Here is a 14,400-nt window from a genome sequence, read left to right on the forward strand (position 1 = left end):
CCAGCCAGTTCCTTATCCAACGGAGGGTAAAACTGTCCAAGCCATGGGCAGCCAGTTTCCGCAGAAGGATACTGTGAGAGACCAGGTGGTCTACCACCAGGTGGTCTACCCGTCAAATCCCCATCTCTCCAATTTGGAGATAAGGATGTGGTGGGGGACCATCAGAGGCTTGGCAGAAGTCCAGGTAAATTACATTGGTCACCTTCCTTTTGTTCACCAATGCTGTCGCTCCGTCATGTGGAGTGATGTTCCTAGTGACATGTCACCCAGGCCCTAGGCAGGCAGCAAACCTCCCTGGGGGGGGGATCTGAGCGACATGTGTGACCCTCTGTACCCCTCAGGAGGGAGTCCTCCATGATGACATCTCTTCTTTTTTCTTGATTGATGATGTGGTGACACAGGGCAGTCTGACTTGCCCAGGGCAACCCCTCCAACGTGGAGGGACCTTCATCCACATGTCCCGTCCGTCCAGCTCCAGAGCCTCATACCTATTCATAGAATGGCTGGGGTTGAAAAGGATCATCTAGTTTCAACCTCCCCGCTGTGTGCAGGGTTGCCAGCCACTAAACCACGCTGTCCAGAACCACGTCCAGCCTGGCCTTGAATGCCTCCAGGGATGGGGCATCCACAACCACTCTGGGCAGCCTGTTCCAGTTTGTCACCACCTGCTGTGTGGAAAGCTTCCTCCTAATATGTAACCTAAACCTCCCCTGTCTCAGTTTAAAACCATTCCCCCTTGTCCTACCACTCTCCACCCTCGCAAACAGTCGAGTTTGAGAAGGACCTGGGTGTCCTGACGGATAAAAAACTTAACATGAGCCAGCAGTATGCTCTTGCAGCACGGAAAGCAAATGGTATCCTGGGCTCCATCAGCAGGGAGAACAAGGTGATTGTCCCTCTGTACTGTATCCATGTGAGGCCCCGTCTGGAGTACTGTGTCCTGGTCTGGAGCCCCCAGTACAAGAAATACAGAGAGCTGTTGGAGACGGTCCAGGGGAGGAGCATGAAGATGATCAGAGGGCTGGAGCAGCTCCCCGACAAAGACAGGCTGAGGGAGATGGACTTGTTCAGCCTGGAGAAAAGGAGGCTGCGAGTTGACCTAATTGAAGCCCTTCAGTACCTAACGGGAGCCTATAAACAGGAGGAGGGTCAACTCTTTGAAAGAGTAGATAACAGCAGGACAAGGGGAAATGGTTATAAGTTGAGGGAGGGAAGATTTAGGTTGGATGTCAGGGGGAAGTTCTTTACTATGGGAGTGGTAAGGTGCTGGAACAGGCTGCCCAGAGAGGCTGGGGATGCCTGGTCTATCCCCGGTGGTGTTCAAGGCCAGGTTGGATGTGGCCCTGGGCAGCCTGGTCTGGTATTAAATGGGGAGGTTTGTGGCCGTGCCTGTGTTGGGGCGCTTGGAGCTTCATGATCCTTGAGATCCCTTCCAACCCAGGCCATTCTGCGATTCTGTGAAACAGTCATACCCCTGCTGTTTATACGCTCCTTTCAAATACCGGAAGGCCACAATGAGCTCTCCCTAGGAGAGCAAAGGGCACCTGGGAAGGTAGGACAGACTGCGAGGCAAACTGCTTGTTGCCCTGAGCAGGCACTCGTTCCCTTCCCTTGCAATCCCTGAGGTCCCCTCCTCATGTCAGACTGCTAGAGGGTAGGTCATCCAGTGCTACTTGTAGAGCGTCTCCTTGTGCCTTTCCTGCTAGGACGGCAGAGTGTGACTCCAGCAATCTATGTCCCTCTCACAATCTCAGATGCTCCCCAACCTCTCCAGCTTTAGCTCCGCCACCATTCTGAGCAGATCATCCACTTGTTCACACGGCACACAGGCGGTATTTCCGTTGCCCTTGTGTAGCAGTGACAGTGTCAGACACTCTTCGCAGCCTGAGACCTGAATCGCTGCATGGACTTAGGTGCTGAGTCACCACGTTCCATCTTGCAACAGCTCCCTGCAGCGTGGGGACTGTGGCTGCACCTTGGTGCTACAGAGGAGCAACAGCCTGTCAAGTGATTGCTCTTCTCCAGGGTGACCAGGTGCCACGGGCTGTGCTAACTGTGTGCCTGCACTGACTGCCGTGTCACACCCTTCTGACGTGCCACACTGGTTTTGCCCATCCAGTTTGCTGGGAAGGTGGTGAGGAGGAGAAAACCCTGTGATCCCAGCGCCTAAGTCTGCCCTCCTCAGGACAAGCAGAGAAGAAGAAGCGGACAAAGAAATGTGTGTGGGATGGTGGGGTTTATTGTGTTGACACTAGGGACTAGAGCCAGCAGACGGCGTTGGCACACGGCTGTTTTCATGCCATAGTTTTGGGGGCTGAATGTGTGGGGGGATGCTGTCTTCGACACTGGGCTCAGAAGCGACTTCACGCCTGGGATACCCCCACTGTTGGAACGGCTATCCATGCCATCATTTTTCTGGCTGACCTCGGGGGGATGTTGGCTTTGATGTTGTACCCGGGAGTGACTTCATGCCCGGGATAGCCCCCGCTGTTGAAACTGCTTCCATGCCATCTTTTTTGGGGCTGACTGGAGGGGAAATGCTGGCTTTGATGTTGGACCCGGGAGTCACTTCATGCCTGGAATAGCCCCCGCTGTTGGAATTGTCTCCTGCAGCCTCCTCAGGGCCGGCTGTGGACATCTGGGACTCGATGTGCCACTGAGGAACGGCTTCGCATGCGGGCCTCCCCTGGCTGCGTGGGCCGTTCCCCAGTGTGTGAATGCAGGGGAGCCCTCGAGGACCTCCGTGTCACCGGTCTGGTGGTGCTGTGGGTGCTGTTCTGAGCAGCTGGAGATGGTGTTCGCCTGCTGCCCTGAGGCCTTCTGGTCCGGCTCTGGGAACCCGGGGCCTGACCTTGCAGCGGGGAGCGGCTTCGTGTCCGGCTTGTTCCCCGCTGCCTGGAACGCCTTCTGCGTGCAGCCACTGTGGCTGCTCCGGAGGATCCCGATGTGCCCTGTCTGGTGGATGGGTGTGAGCTGCTTTCAGCTCTTGGGGCTGCTGTGCGTCTGCTGCCACGCTGTGCTCGGTGCAGCTCAGATGCATCCTGATGGTCAGGAAAATGTGAGCGGATTGTCCCATGTTCGGTCCCCAGCTCACTGGTCTGACTGCTGAGCTCTGGCAGCTGGGAACTGTGTGATGGCCCCGATGCTACCTGGCTGCTGGGGCCGGACCTGCTGTCCTCTGGTTCCTGGGGGCCGTGGGATGGTTGCAGGCCCCCCTGGCTGGCAGTGCTGGGCCCAGCAAGCTCCGAGATGGTGCTGGAGGCTGTAAGGGGAGGCGGGAAGGTCAGCAGGATGAAGCTGTCGCCCTGGGTAGGGACAGGCTGCCATCCCTCCTTGGGCAGAGAGACTCTGGCAAAGCTGCCCTGAGCACTTGCTGCCAGGCCTTGCCGGGGCCCAGCGCGCTGCCACGCAGCCGATTGCCTCTTACCGGTACCCAGGCCAGCACAGCTGTCGCACTCCCATGTGGCTGTTGTGTTGCTCAAGTGGGAGCACCGGCGGTGAGTGCCCTCAGCAGCACAGGAGCTGCACAGGATCAGCTGCCAGGGCCTGGGGAAGCAAAGGGGTTGTGGCTGTGAGGACCAGATTCCCAAGCGAGGGAGTGCCCGGCACAGCACATCTCTGGTGCTCTGCCCTCGCTCCCCCAGCCCGTGCTGAGGCTGAGATCCCCCGCGGAACCTCAGCGAGCTGCTGTGGTAACTCACCCCCTTATATCTGCCTGTCGTCTGCCTCTAGGGTAAAGGCACCTGCTGGCATCGCAGCGCTGGTGCCTCTGGAGGAGTGGTGCGTATGCACGGTAGTCGTCCCATGATGGTCTTCTACAAGAGAAGGGAGGGAAACTGATGAGAGCCCAGTGTCCCCAGCATCAGATCCAAGGTTGTCCCATCTCATCCACCCCAACGCCATTTTTAGCTTCTTCACGAAGCTGAGGCACGTGCCCATGAGACAGCAAAGGGCCAGGCCTGCTGAGACAGTGCCTGGGCAGGCCCAGCGCTTGCACCTTGTCATCTGCATGGTTTGGCAGAAAGACACCAACCTGGCTGGGATTTGGATCCCCATGGTAGACATTTCGTCACAGAATACTGCATTGTCTCTGCAACTGGGGCACCGGAAGCACATAGTGCCAGCATTCAATGCCTGTTTCTGCAGAAGAAGCGCAGAAGAAGAAGCAGGGTGAGCGTGAGCAGTGCCTGGTGTTGCTGAGCACTAAGCATGCCTGCAGGGTGAGGAGAGGGCTCCTACTTGGATGCAACCCCGGTGGAACCAGGCATGTGTGCACGCTGGGCACACCATGGTGTGGTAGGTCAATCTGTCCCCCACGGTCTCCTGGCAAATGACGCAGATGGTGTCTTCTGCTGGAGCTGTCACTGCTGTCTGTCGAGGGCGGTGCTCCCAACAGAAGGACCTGGGGGAAGATGGAAGGGATGGGCACAGTGAGAAGTGCTGTGAGGGCAGTGGAGGAGCAGGAAGGAGCCCCAAGCCCTGGCTCTGGCAGGCTGCTGGGAGGTGACCTTGTGGGTTCCTCCCTGGCTTGGCTGCTGCGGACAGCCCTTACCTGTGCTCTCCAAAATACTGTGTGATGCATTCCCCATCTGCAGCGCAGGGCAGATGGAAGCTGCGTGCACAGCCACTCTCTGCGCATGTGATGGTCGCCCCCCTCTCACCGCAAACACAGCATTGCTGGAAAAAGCAGAACAGCCCCATCAGAGGCAGGCACAGGGCCTCCACAGCTGGCCTCACACCTTTGGGCAGGGCACAGGATGTGGCCACTTCTGGGTCACACTCTACAAAGCAGCTTGGTGGACAGGGCTGATCCCCTATGGGCAGGCCTTCGTCCCGGAGGCGGTTGGAAGGGCTGTGATTGCTTTCCCTGGGTTCAGACTAAGCTGGTGTGAGCCCCTCCTGGCACAGATCTGCCTGCTCCGCTCAGGTCCTCACCTTCTTGTTTGCCTGCTTGACCTTGCGTGCGAGGGCAGCAAGGTCAACGGCCATAGATTGCTCCTCTGGGGGTCTTTCTTCCAAAGTGATGTGGGCAAAAATCTGTAGGAGAGAAAAGAGCAGGAACTCATGAGGACAGGGAGGAAGGGAGTATCCCGTTTGGAAGCAGACAGGATCACCGGGGGGAACTCACCAAGCAGAACTCATGGATAGACGTGAAACTGTCGCCAATAGTGCGCCCAAAGATGTCCGGGTCATCATCTGCCCGGCCACACAGCATGCACACTGCTGAGGAGAGAGCAAACGTGAGCAGCGGTGAGCACCTGGTGAGGCCAGGTGTCCCTGAGGGCTGTCCCCAGGGTCCTGCTCTGTGCCTGCCGTGCTGGCTGGAGGCGGTGGAGGGGAAGGGGCCATGGCAGGCCCAAGGCAGTCACAGCCCAAGCTGGGCCCCCTTTGCCAAGGAGCAGAGGGGCCCTGCTCCATGCCCGCCTGGGAGCTCCTGCCTGCCCCTTCCTCCCCTCTCAGCTCCCAGCCGCAGGCAGAGCCCCAGCACCCCTCTGCCCAGCGTTGGGAGCCGTGCGCAGGGATGCTGTGCTCTCACCTGGCTCCTCTGAGCTGGAGGCCTTCCTCTTCTTATTGGACATGATTGTGCGTTGACGGTGAGCACTACGAGAGTCCCTGTTCTCTCCACGCCTCACCAGGCCGCACTGACACTCGGCCTGAGCCCGACAGCCTTTGCTGTGCTCCAAGCTTCACGCGTCACAATGGCTGCTCCGTGACACCCACTGTGACATCACGGTCACTGCCTCATGGCGACTGTGGGTGCCGGGCCCTTGGCTTCCAAGCAGGAGGGTGGCAGCTCCACAGCTTCTCTGACAGAACTTTCTTCCAACAACCTGTGTCAATCTCCCCTCTTTTTGTCAATATTTTGCATCACACCCAGCACAGCTAATTCTCTCGTTTGCTCGACTTCTTTCTGCGTGGTTGTCCTCTTGCCTGGGTAACATACCAGATCTTCCACGAGGGGATACCTCTTCTTCTCTGCCGACAAGGATCACCCTCACCGTAGAGAATTTCTTCCTAATATCTGGTTTAAATCTGCCCTCTTCCAGTTGAAGGCTGTTTTCCGTCGTCTTGTAGCTACACGCCCTTTAAAAAAGGCAGCTTTCCTGTAGGTCCTTTTCAGGTACTGGAAGGGCTCCGTGAGGTCTCCGCTGTGCCTTCTCTTATCTAGTCTGTACTGCCCCAGCTCCCTCAGCCTGTCTTTGTAGGGGAGCTGCTCCAGCCCCCTGATCAGATGATTTTTGTGGCCCTTCTCTGGACCCTCTCCAACCCTGTCTTTCTTGTACTGGGTGCCCCAGACCTGGATGCCTTAGTCCAGATGGGGCCTCACGAGAGCAGAATAGAGAGGGACAATCCCCTCCCTGTCCCTGCTGGCCGGCCCTCTTCTGATGAACCCCACGCTTCCATTTGCTTTCTGAGCTGCAGGAGCACATTGCTGGCTCATGTTCAGGTTTTCATCCATCAGGACGCCCAAGTTCTTCTCTGCAGGGCTACTCCCAAGGATTCTTCCTTCCCGTTTGTATATATGCCTGAGATTCCTCTGGCCCAAGTGCCAAACCTTGCACTTTGGTGTGTTGAACCTCACTGCATTCACCTGGGCCCACCTTTTGAGTTCGTTGGGGTGCCTCCGAATGGCATCCCTTCCTTCCACTGTGTCAACTGCAGCACTCAGCTTGGTGTCATCAGCAAACTTGCTGAGGGTGCACTCAATTCCATCATCGATGACATCGGTAAAGATGTTAAAGAGTAGCGGTGCCAAGACAGACCTCTGGGGGACACAGCTCGTTACCGGCCTCTACCAGGACATAAACCCTCTATCACCACCCTTTGTCTGCAGCCTTTCAAACAATTCCTTTTCATAGAATCATAGAATCACGTGGTTGGAAACAACCTGCAAGATCATCTAGTCAACCGCCTTCCCATTCCTATTAGTACCACAAGCTACTAAACCATATCTCGTAGCTCCTCATCCAGGCGCCTCTTGAACACCGCCAGGGACGGCGACTCCACCACCTCCCTGGGCAGGCCATTCCAGTGCCTGACCATCCTCTGAGAGAAAAAGTTTCTCCTAGTGTCCAACCTAAACCTCCTCTGGTACAACTTCTGGCCATTTCCTCGGGTCCTACTATTTGCCTGGGAGAAGAGGCCAGACCCTTTTTCATTACAACCTCCCTTCAGGAAGCTGTAAAGTGCAATGAGGTCTCCCCTGAGCCTCCTCTTCTCCAGACTAAACAATCCCAGCTCCCTCAGCCGCTCCTCATAAGACTTGTGCTCCAGACCCCTCACCAGTTTCGTTGCCCTTCCCTGGACTCGTTCCAGGGCCTCAATGTCTTTCTTGTAGTGAGGGGCCCGAAACTGAACACAGTACTCGAGGTGCCGCCTCACCAGTGCTGAGTACAGGGGGATGATTACCTCCCTGCTCCTGCTGGCCACACTATTTCTAATGCAGGCCAGGATGCCATTGGCCCTCATGGCCACCTGGGCACACTGTCGGCTCATGTTCAGCCGAGCATCAACCAACACCCCCAGGTCACTTTCCTCTTCACAGTCATCCAACCACTCATCTCGAAGCCTGTAGCGCTGCATGAGGTTGTTGTGGCCAAAGTGCAGGACCCGACACTTGGCCTTGTTAAACCTCATCCCATTCACCTCAGCCCAGCGACCCAACTTATCTAGATCCCTCTGCAGAGCCTCCCTACCCTCAGGCAGATCGACACCACCTCCCAGCTTGGTGTCATCTGCAAACTTACTCAGGGTACACTCAATCCCTTCATCTAAGTCGTCAATAAAGATATTAAACAGGATGGGCCGCACGGCCCTCCAGCCAGTTCCTTATCCAACGGAGGGTAAAACTGTCCAAGCCATGGGCAGCCAGTTTCCGCAGAAGGATACTGTGAGAGACCAGGTGGTCTACCACCAGGTGGTCTACCCGTCAAATCCCTTTTCCTGTGCTCTCCAAAATACTGTGTGATGCATTCCCCATCTGCAGCGCAGGGTAGATGGAAGCTGCGTGCACAGCCGCTCTCTGCGCATGTGATGGTCGCCCCCCTCTCACCGCAAACACAGCATTGGCTCTGGGCAGCCTGGTCCAGTACCAGATCTGGAGGTTTGTGGCCCTGCCTGTAGAGTTTTGGTACTTTATGATCCTCGGAATCCCTTCCAACCACTCTATGATTCTCTGTTTCTCTGATTCTCTGATTCTATGCTTAAGATAGTTGGTCAGTCTTTAAGTAGAAGAGTATCAGTGCCAGCGCCTCAGAATGGTTTTGAATTGCTTATGAATATATTTCAAAGACAAAAAAAAAACCACGGTTATTTGATATTTCTGTTATCTCTTTATTATATGTTCACATACTTTGTTTGCCTTTTTTGGAGAACTAATTCTTTATGTGCAATAGCTCAAACTAAATGAGTAGATTTTCACTGTCTTCTGTTTTTCTTTGCTGTCTTTACTTTCATGTAGCTAGGTGAAGCGGCACACAGAAAATCTGTTTTGAAATCTACAGTAACTGCACAATTAGATATTTGCATGATATTTTCCTTATTTGCACATTCAGCTTTGACCTTTTTCAGTTACTGAGTACATAATTCTCTGTCTTAAAATGAAACACCCAAGGGATTGAAAGAGAGTTCCAACGACTTGCAGGTATGACTTATCTAGAAAGACAGCGAGGTAAACAATCTTCTTTTTTTTCTTTTCTTTTCTTTTCTTTTCTTTTCTTTTCTTTTCTTTTCTTTTCTTTTTTTCTTTTCTTTTCTTTTCTTTTCTTTTCTTTTCTTTTCTTTTCTTTTCTTTTCTTTTCTTTTCTTTTCTTTTCTTTTCTTTTCTTTTCTTTTCTTTTCTTTTCTTTTCTTTTCTTTTCTTTTCTTTCTTTTCTTTTCTTTTCTTTTCTTTTTTTCTTTTCTTTTCTTTTCTTTTCTTTTCTTTTCTTTTCTTTTCTTTTCTTTTCTTTTCTTTTCTTTTCTTTTCTTTTCTTTTCTTTTCTTTTCTTTTCTTTTCTTTTCTTTTCTTTTCTTTTCTTTTCTTTTCTTTTCTTTTCTTTTCTTTTCTTTTCTTTTTTTCCTTTGTGGACTTTTTCTCTCTTCTGATTTGTTTTAGTTAATATTCACCTGAAAACTGTAAAAATGAAGATTTGTTGCTCATGGTCCAAGCATAGTTCAAAGCCATATATGAACTTTTGAATTTTATATATCTTTCAAAACATCCCAACATCCTTCCTCAGCTCTTCATCATTTTCTTCCAAAGAATGAGGCTATTCATATCTATTTTTAAATTTCTGTAGGATGTTCTGACTGCAGAGTGACAACTATATTTCAGTTGAACAGACACAACAGAGGAATAATGTACAGGCTATTTTAATAAAGCTTATCCTTTGTCTTCTGCAGTTCTTTTTTATTTTATTCCCCAACTTTATACAGGAGGAATGTGTGGCAGTGTATTTTTAAGTTTAATTCTCAGAGCAGAGGAAATTGAATACTTGTGATATCAAAATTTGTGATATCAAAAAAGAAATTGACAATTTCTCCTTGGGTAGTGAGGCCTCAGCTTTTTATGATCATCTTAAAAATCAATTGGAAATTAATGCAGGTCATTAAAACATAGGCATAATATGCTATCTGCATGAAATATTGTCAAAATAAATAGGCATAACTGCTTTGGTTTTCTGCAGATTTAAGATATACACAGTGCACATAGTACATTAAACTTCTGTAATGAAGTCAAATACAGGCGAAGTAAAATGTAAATTTGAAGGCACTGGTCACCTTTTAAGTACCACTCGTAAGTGCACAAATGCAGGCAAATCCAAAACATCAGAAGTCAGGCAGGCTGAGTGGAAGGCCAACTTGTCTGACAGGGATCTTCTTCTATAGCTTAGGTGGAAAAAGTATGTCTACTGCAAGCAAGGTCAGGCAACATGGGAGGACTGTAGGGATATTGTGTCTCTCAGTATAAAGAACATCTGTTCATCCAAAGCTCAGTTAGAGGTGAAGATGGCCAAAATTGTGGGGTACAATTAGAAAATTTTCACATGTGTTAACAGCAAAATGTAGACCAGAGAGAACATTGGTCTATTACTTGATGAGAATAGTCACCTTACAAACAGAGACATAGACAAAGCAGAGGCAGTTAATGCCTTCTTTGCATCTGCTGATTACAAGCTTTGGGATGCCAGGTGCTCTGGGTTGGAGGACAGTGATTGTGTTAACAGTAAACTTCCGGCCAAGTCTGAACATGTGCTGAGTTTGCTGCTCTACCTGGGTGCATATAAGCTCATGGGGCACTATGGGGTCCATTCCAGAATACTCAGAGAGCTAGCTGATGTCATTGAAAGACTTCTCTCAATTATTTTTCAGTGGTCTTGGGAAACCGGAAATTTCCCAATTGACTGGCAGCTGGCAAACATTGTTCCAATTTTCAGGAAGGACAAGAAAGAAGACCCTGGTAATTACAGGCCTGTCAGTCCCACTTCATTGTCTGTTAAAATTACATAGAAAATTATGTTGGAAGTTCCTGAAAAACACATGAAGGGCAATGTGGTCATTGGTTAAAGCCAGTGTTCACAAGGGGAATGTCCTTTCTAACTAACTTAATTCCTTTTTATGGCAAGGTCACCCATGTAGTTGAACAAGGGATACTAGTTGATGTCGTCTTTTTGGATTTCAGAGGAGCTTTCAATACTGTTTCTCACAGTATTCTCCTGGACAAAATGTCCAACATACAGCCGGACAAAACCATACTGCGATGGGTGAGCAACTGACTGAGGGGTTGGGCTCAAATTTTGATAATCACTTGTATTTTCCCAACCACTTCATCTGTTTGAAACATGACATTCAAACTGTTGCAATGTGGTACTACTGTGGAAGATATTATTGCTAGCATTGTTAATTATTTTGGCTTAAAATAGGTTATACAACAGACAGTAGATTGTCACAAAGTTAACTAGATCAATCTATGCTCATGACAGGGGAGCAGTATGCCCCTGGGACCCCCCTGGTTCCACAAAATGGAAAGGGAAAGGGAAGGGATAGGGAGATAGGAGCTGGGCTCAAGGAAGGAAAAAAATAAACAGTGGCAACGATCTATGGAGGAAAACTTATTTTACTATGATATAGGAATGCAAAATAACACATAATATAATACAATCTAATTGAAATTGAGACTAATAAATCAAATAAAATAGAAGAGAGAGAGAGAGTTCCTGAGACTGTCAAACCTGAAAAGCTTGGTATGGGTAGAAAAGCACCCTTCAGCACCTACTGCAATGCAGTAAGAGCCCACCCAACCTGGAAGGGCCAGATCCCACGACTTCCGTGATGTACAGGGACAAGTACTCGGAACTGGAGCATTAACACTTTAACTCCCAGTGCACTACATGATGTTCTGATGTGGAATACCGAAAACCAAAAAACACAAAACCGACATACACATTACCTGTAAATTATCATACAGGATGTTGAAAAATATTATTTTTCTTTCTAAGAAATATTGATATGGATACACTGCATTGTAGTAATGCATTTCTTACTGTAAAGAGTTTTTATGTTATCACTACCGAATTTTCATTCTGTTGTTGCTACATTTGAAACCACGAAAGTAATCCTTCTGTCATATTTCAATTTGAACTCATGTCTTCAAAATTACAGAGTCTACCACATTAGATGAACCAAATATGCCAATCTTCAGTTTCAAACTTATATACACAGATGTGTATTTGTTGAAGAAATGTATTGGTAGCTAAGACTCAAATATTGACATCCAATACTTAAGTATTGATATACTGACTCAAATAATAATAATTTCTTTACTCTGAGATAGATAGCATTTTCACTCAGAAATACAAAACAGATAGCTAAGAAATATGTCCTAACGTTATTTTCAAAGAATTGTCCTCAGGATTCACACAAACATTGAAAGTACGTAAACAGATTCATGAATTTTGAGGATGCTGATCAAATGTTTGAACTGAAGCATCAAAAGAAATATTGCTAAAGAGTTAGGGAAACTCAGGGGAAAAGTTCACTGAGAAGAGAGACTATTCACAGATTTCAACAAAAAGAGCCCTCCTCAAAATCCCAGCCTGAGTGGAGAATGCGCAATAGTCAGTATTTACAAGAGCTTCTCCAAAAGTAATGCCTCCTATTTTACTATGTTGGCCCACTACATCAGAAGCAATGTTGGTGGAGTGACGGTAGAACTCAAGCTTCCCACCACAATCCCATTACATTTTGTTGCCGTGCGACAGATGACAGCAGAGGGGCAGTCTGACAAAATGGCATCTGACATGGAAGTGCAGATGAAACAAAAGTGTGTAACTGAATTTCTCCATGTCAAAAAAATTGCACCCATTGACACTGATCAATGCTTGCTGAATGTTTCTGGAGGTCAAACAGTGGATGTTAGCACAGTGAAGCCATGGATGGTGTATTTCAGCAGAGGCTACAGTATGTCACCTCCACCGGTGCAGTTTTTTTCTGAGCACAGCATGCAATCTCTTGTTCATTGCTGGTGAAAATGCATGGCTAAATGTTGGCAATGTTGAAAAATAGTGTTTTGTAGCTGCAAATTTGCTCTTTCAAATAGTGTTATTGTGCTCTTTGGTCTACTTTCCATGGAAATAAATATGGAGCATTACTTTTCAGAGCAAGTTACTTCTAATTTCCATGTTTGTATTCCTCTACACAGGAGACCATAGGCTATTGTGTCTGTTTTGCAAGAAAACCCACTTCTAACAGGATCATTTTATCATCTCCATTCATAATGTGTTCAGTTTTCTCCACATCTCTCTCAAACTGATATATTTGCAACCTGGTTCTTGTCTCTCTTCACCCCCATTTTATCAACATATTTCCAGTAGGACATACTGAATAATTTTACACAGAAATAATTTTAGGAAACTCACTGCTTGTTGCCTTTCATTTCACAAAGGAGAGGACTCTGAGCCATAGCAGTATGAGTTTCATATGAGTGACAGCTTTTCCTAGCAAAGAGCTAATGCTGGAGCATCCAGAGTCTTAAAATATCTAGGTCTGATTCTCTTGCAAGAATCTTATATAATCTGAATTAAAAGTGTGTAATATGTGTATGGTTCCCTACAGGCAGAGATAACTGCAGAAAGGCATATGGGATTAAATGAATCTAATAAAAATAAACATTCTTCCTGGAGAGCTATTGACTAGTAACTATCAGATTACAACCATACTTTCTAGTGTTCAAGCAAAAATGGGAAAATATGTTAGATCTCTTTGGGTAGTTTTGTAGTTTTCAGAATTAGAAGCTTAATTTTAAGTTTTAATTAAATATTTCCTATCAAAATTGTTGGACATCAAATTTTCTGTCAGATTCCCATCTAACCTTGGTAGTTTAGCACCTGCTGAGCACGTTCAGTTCATTTGGTCATGGGAAGAGCATCATTTGAAGCTAAATTTGACTACTAAAAATAAAATAATTTTAAAATATACATGAAGGCAGAAATGAATGAAATCTTGAATTACGCAGTCATTGTAGATACTGTAGCCTAAGTAAATACAATCCTACCATCAGAGTTTTATTGCAAGTAACAGATTCTTCTTTTGTATATAAAAGTCTACAAACCCAACCTAAGACAATGTACATTGTGTAATACTTGGAAAACTTTATTATGCCAGCTGGGGCTACTAACATAAAATAAGTTTTCTAATAAAGACAATCAGGGATTTCAAAAAGTAATGCAGCTAAAAATGAGGATTTTTATTTCTTGTAATTGTTCAAAAATGCAAGGATAATGGAATTGAAAGATAATCCCGAATATTACATGTATCCCAACATCCTATCTTCCTTTACAGAGCTAAGCACTGTGCTATCTCTTTTGTATGTGGCATTGGTCAAAAATTTTCTATGGATGTTGTATTCCTTCATCATTTGCGATAGTAGCCCACTATTTTCCTGCTCTTAAATTTAAGTAATGTTTAATCATGGGCTATTGTCTTTGTCTCAAATTTAATTAAACTCGCCATATCAGATTTCTCTTTCTAAGTAGTTGAATATGCACTGAAATACAGAAAGAACAGTTCTGATGAACTACGCAAAAGTGATAATTGTCCCTTCTCACCCTCAGGAACTGATGCAGTAAGCACAGCAAAGCCAGATAGCCAAGAGAGGTGATTCTCTCACTACATTTAGCATTTGTGCAGCTTCACCTTGAATATTCTCTGCAGTTCTGGACTCTGCAATCTGAAAAGGATATTAAGGAACTTGAAAGCATTCAGAAGAAGGCAACAGAGCTGGAAGGCATACTCTATACAGAGACGCTGAGGACGCTCAGATTGTCTAGTCTGGAGGGAAGGAGACTGATAGATGACCTTATTGCCCTCTACAACTTCCTGAGAAGTGCAGAGAGAGGTGCTAGGCTCTTCCCCCGGTAA

The 14,400-nt window shown here is 47.7% G+C and overlaps 1 protein-coding gene across 4 annotated transcripts; it reads right to left on the minus strand.

Moving 5' to 3' along the window:
- Positions 1-1,217: 1,217 nt before the first annotated feature.
- On the minus strand, positions 1,218-6,533 carry LOC149919422 (E3 ubiquitin-protein ligase PHF7-like). Of its 4 annotated transcripts, none has more exons than XM_090136488.1 (9): positions 5,537-6,533; positions 5,129-5,220; positions 4,936-5,037; positions 4,553-4,677; positions 4,240-4,402; positions 4,034-4,140; positions 3,702-3,815; positions 3,428-3,546; positions 1,218-3,262 (listed from the first exon to the last, which is right to left on the minus strand). In XM_090136488.1, exons 1-9 carry the CDS (start codon positions 5,577-5,579, stop codon positions 2,619-2,621), a joined length of 1,509 nt encoding a protein of 502 aa, XP_089992614.1. In that variant the 5' UTR covers positions 5,580-6,533; the 3' UTR covers positions 1,218-2,618. The 4 variants fall into 4 exon arrangements, with proteins under 4 accessions (XP_089992614.1, XP_089992609.1, XP_089992607.1 ...); XM_090136483.1 differs by having other exon boundaries at positions 5,129-5,223; XM_090136481.1 differs by having other exon boundaries at positions 1,218-3,546.
- Between the last annotated feature and the right edge of the window lie 7,867 nt (positions 6,534-14,400).

The sequence above is a fragment of the Phasianus colchicus genome, chromosome 1, assembly GCF_987193195.1.
Source record: "Phasianus colchicus chromosome 1, bPhaCol1.hap1.1, whole genome shotgun sequence".
NCBI classification, from domain to species: Eukaryota; Metazoa; Chordata; class Aves; order Galliformes; family Phasianidae; genus Phasianus; species Phasianus colchicus.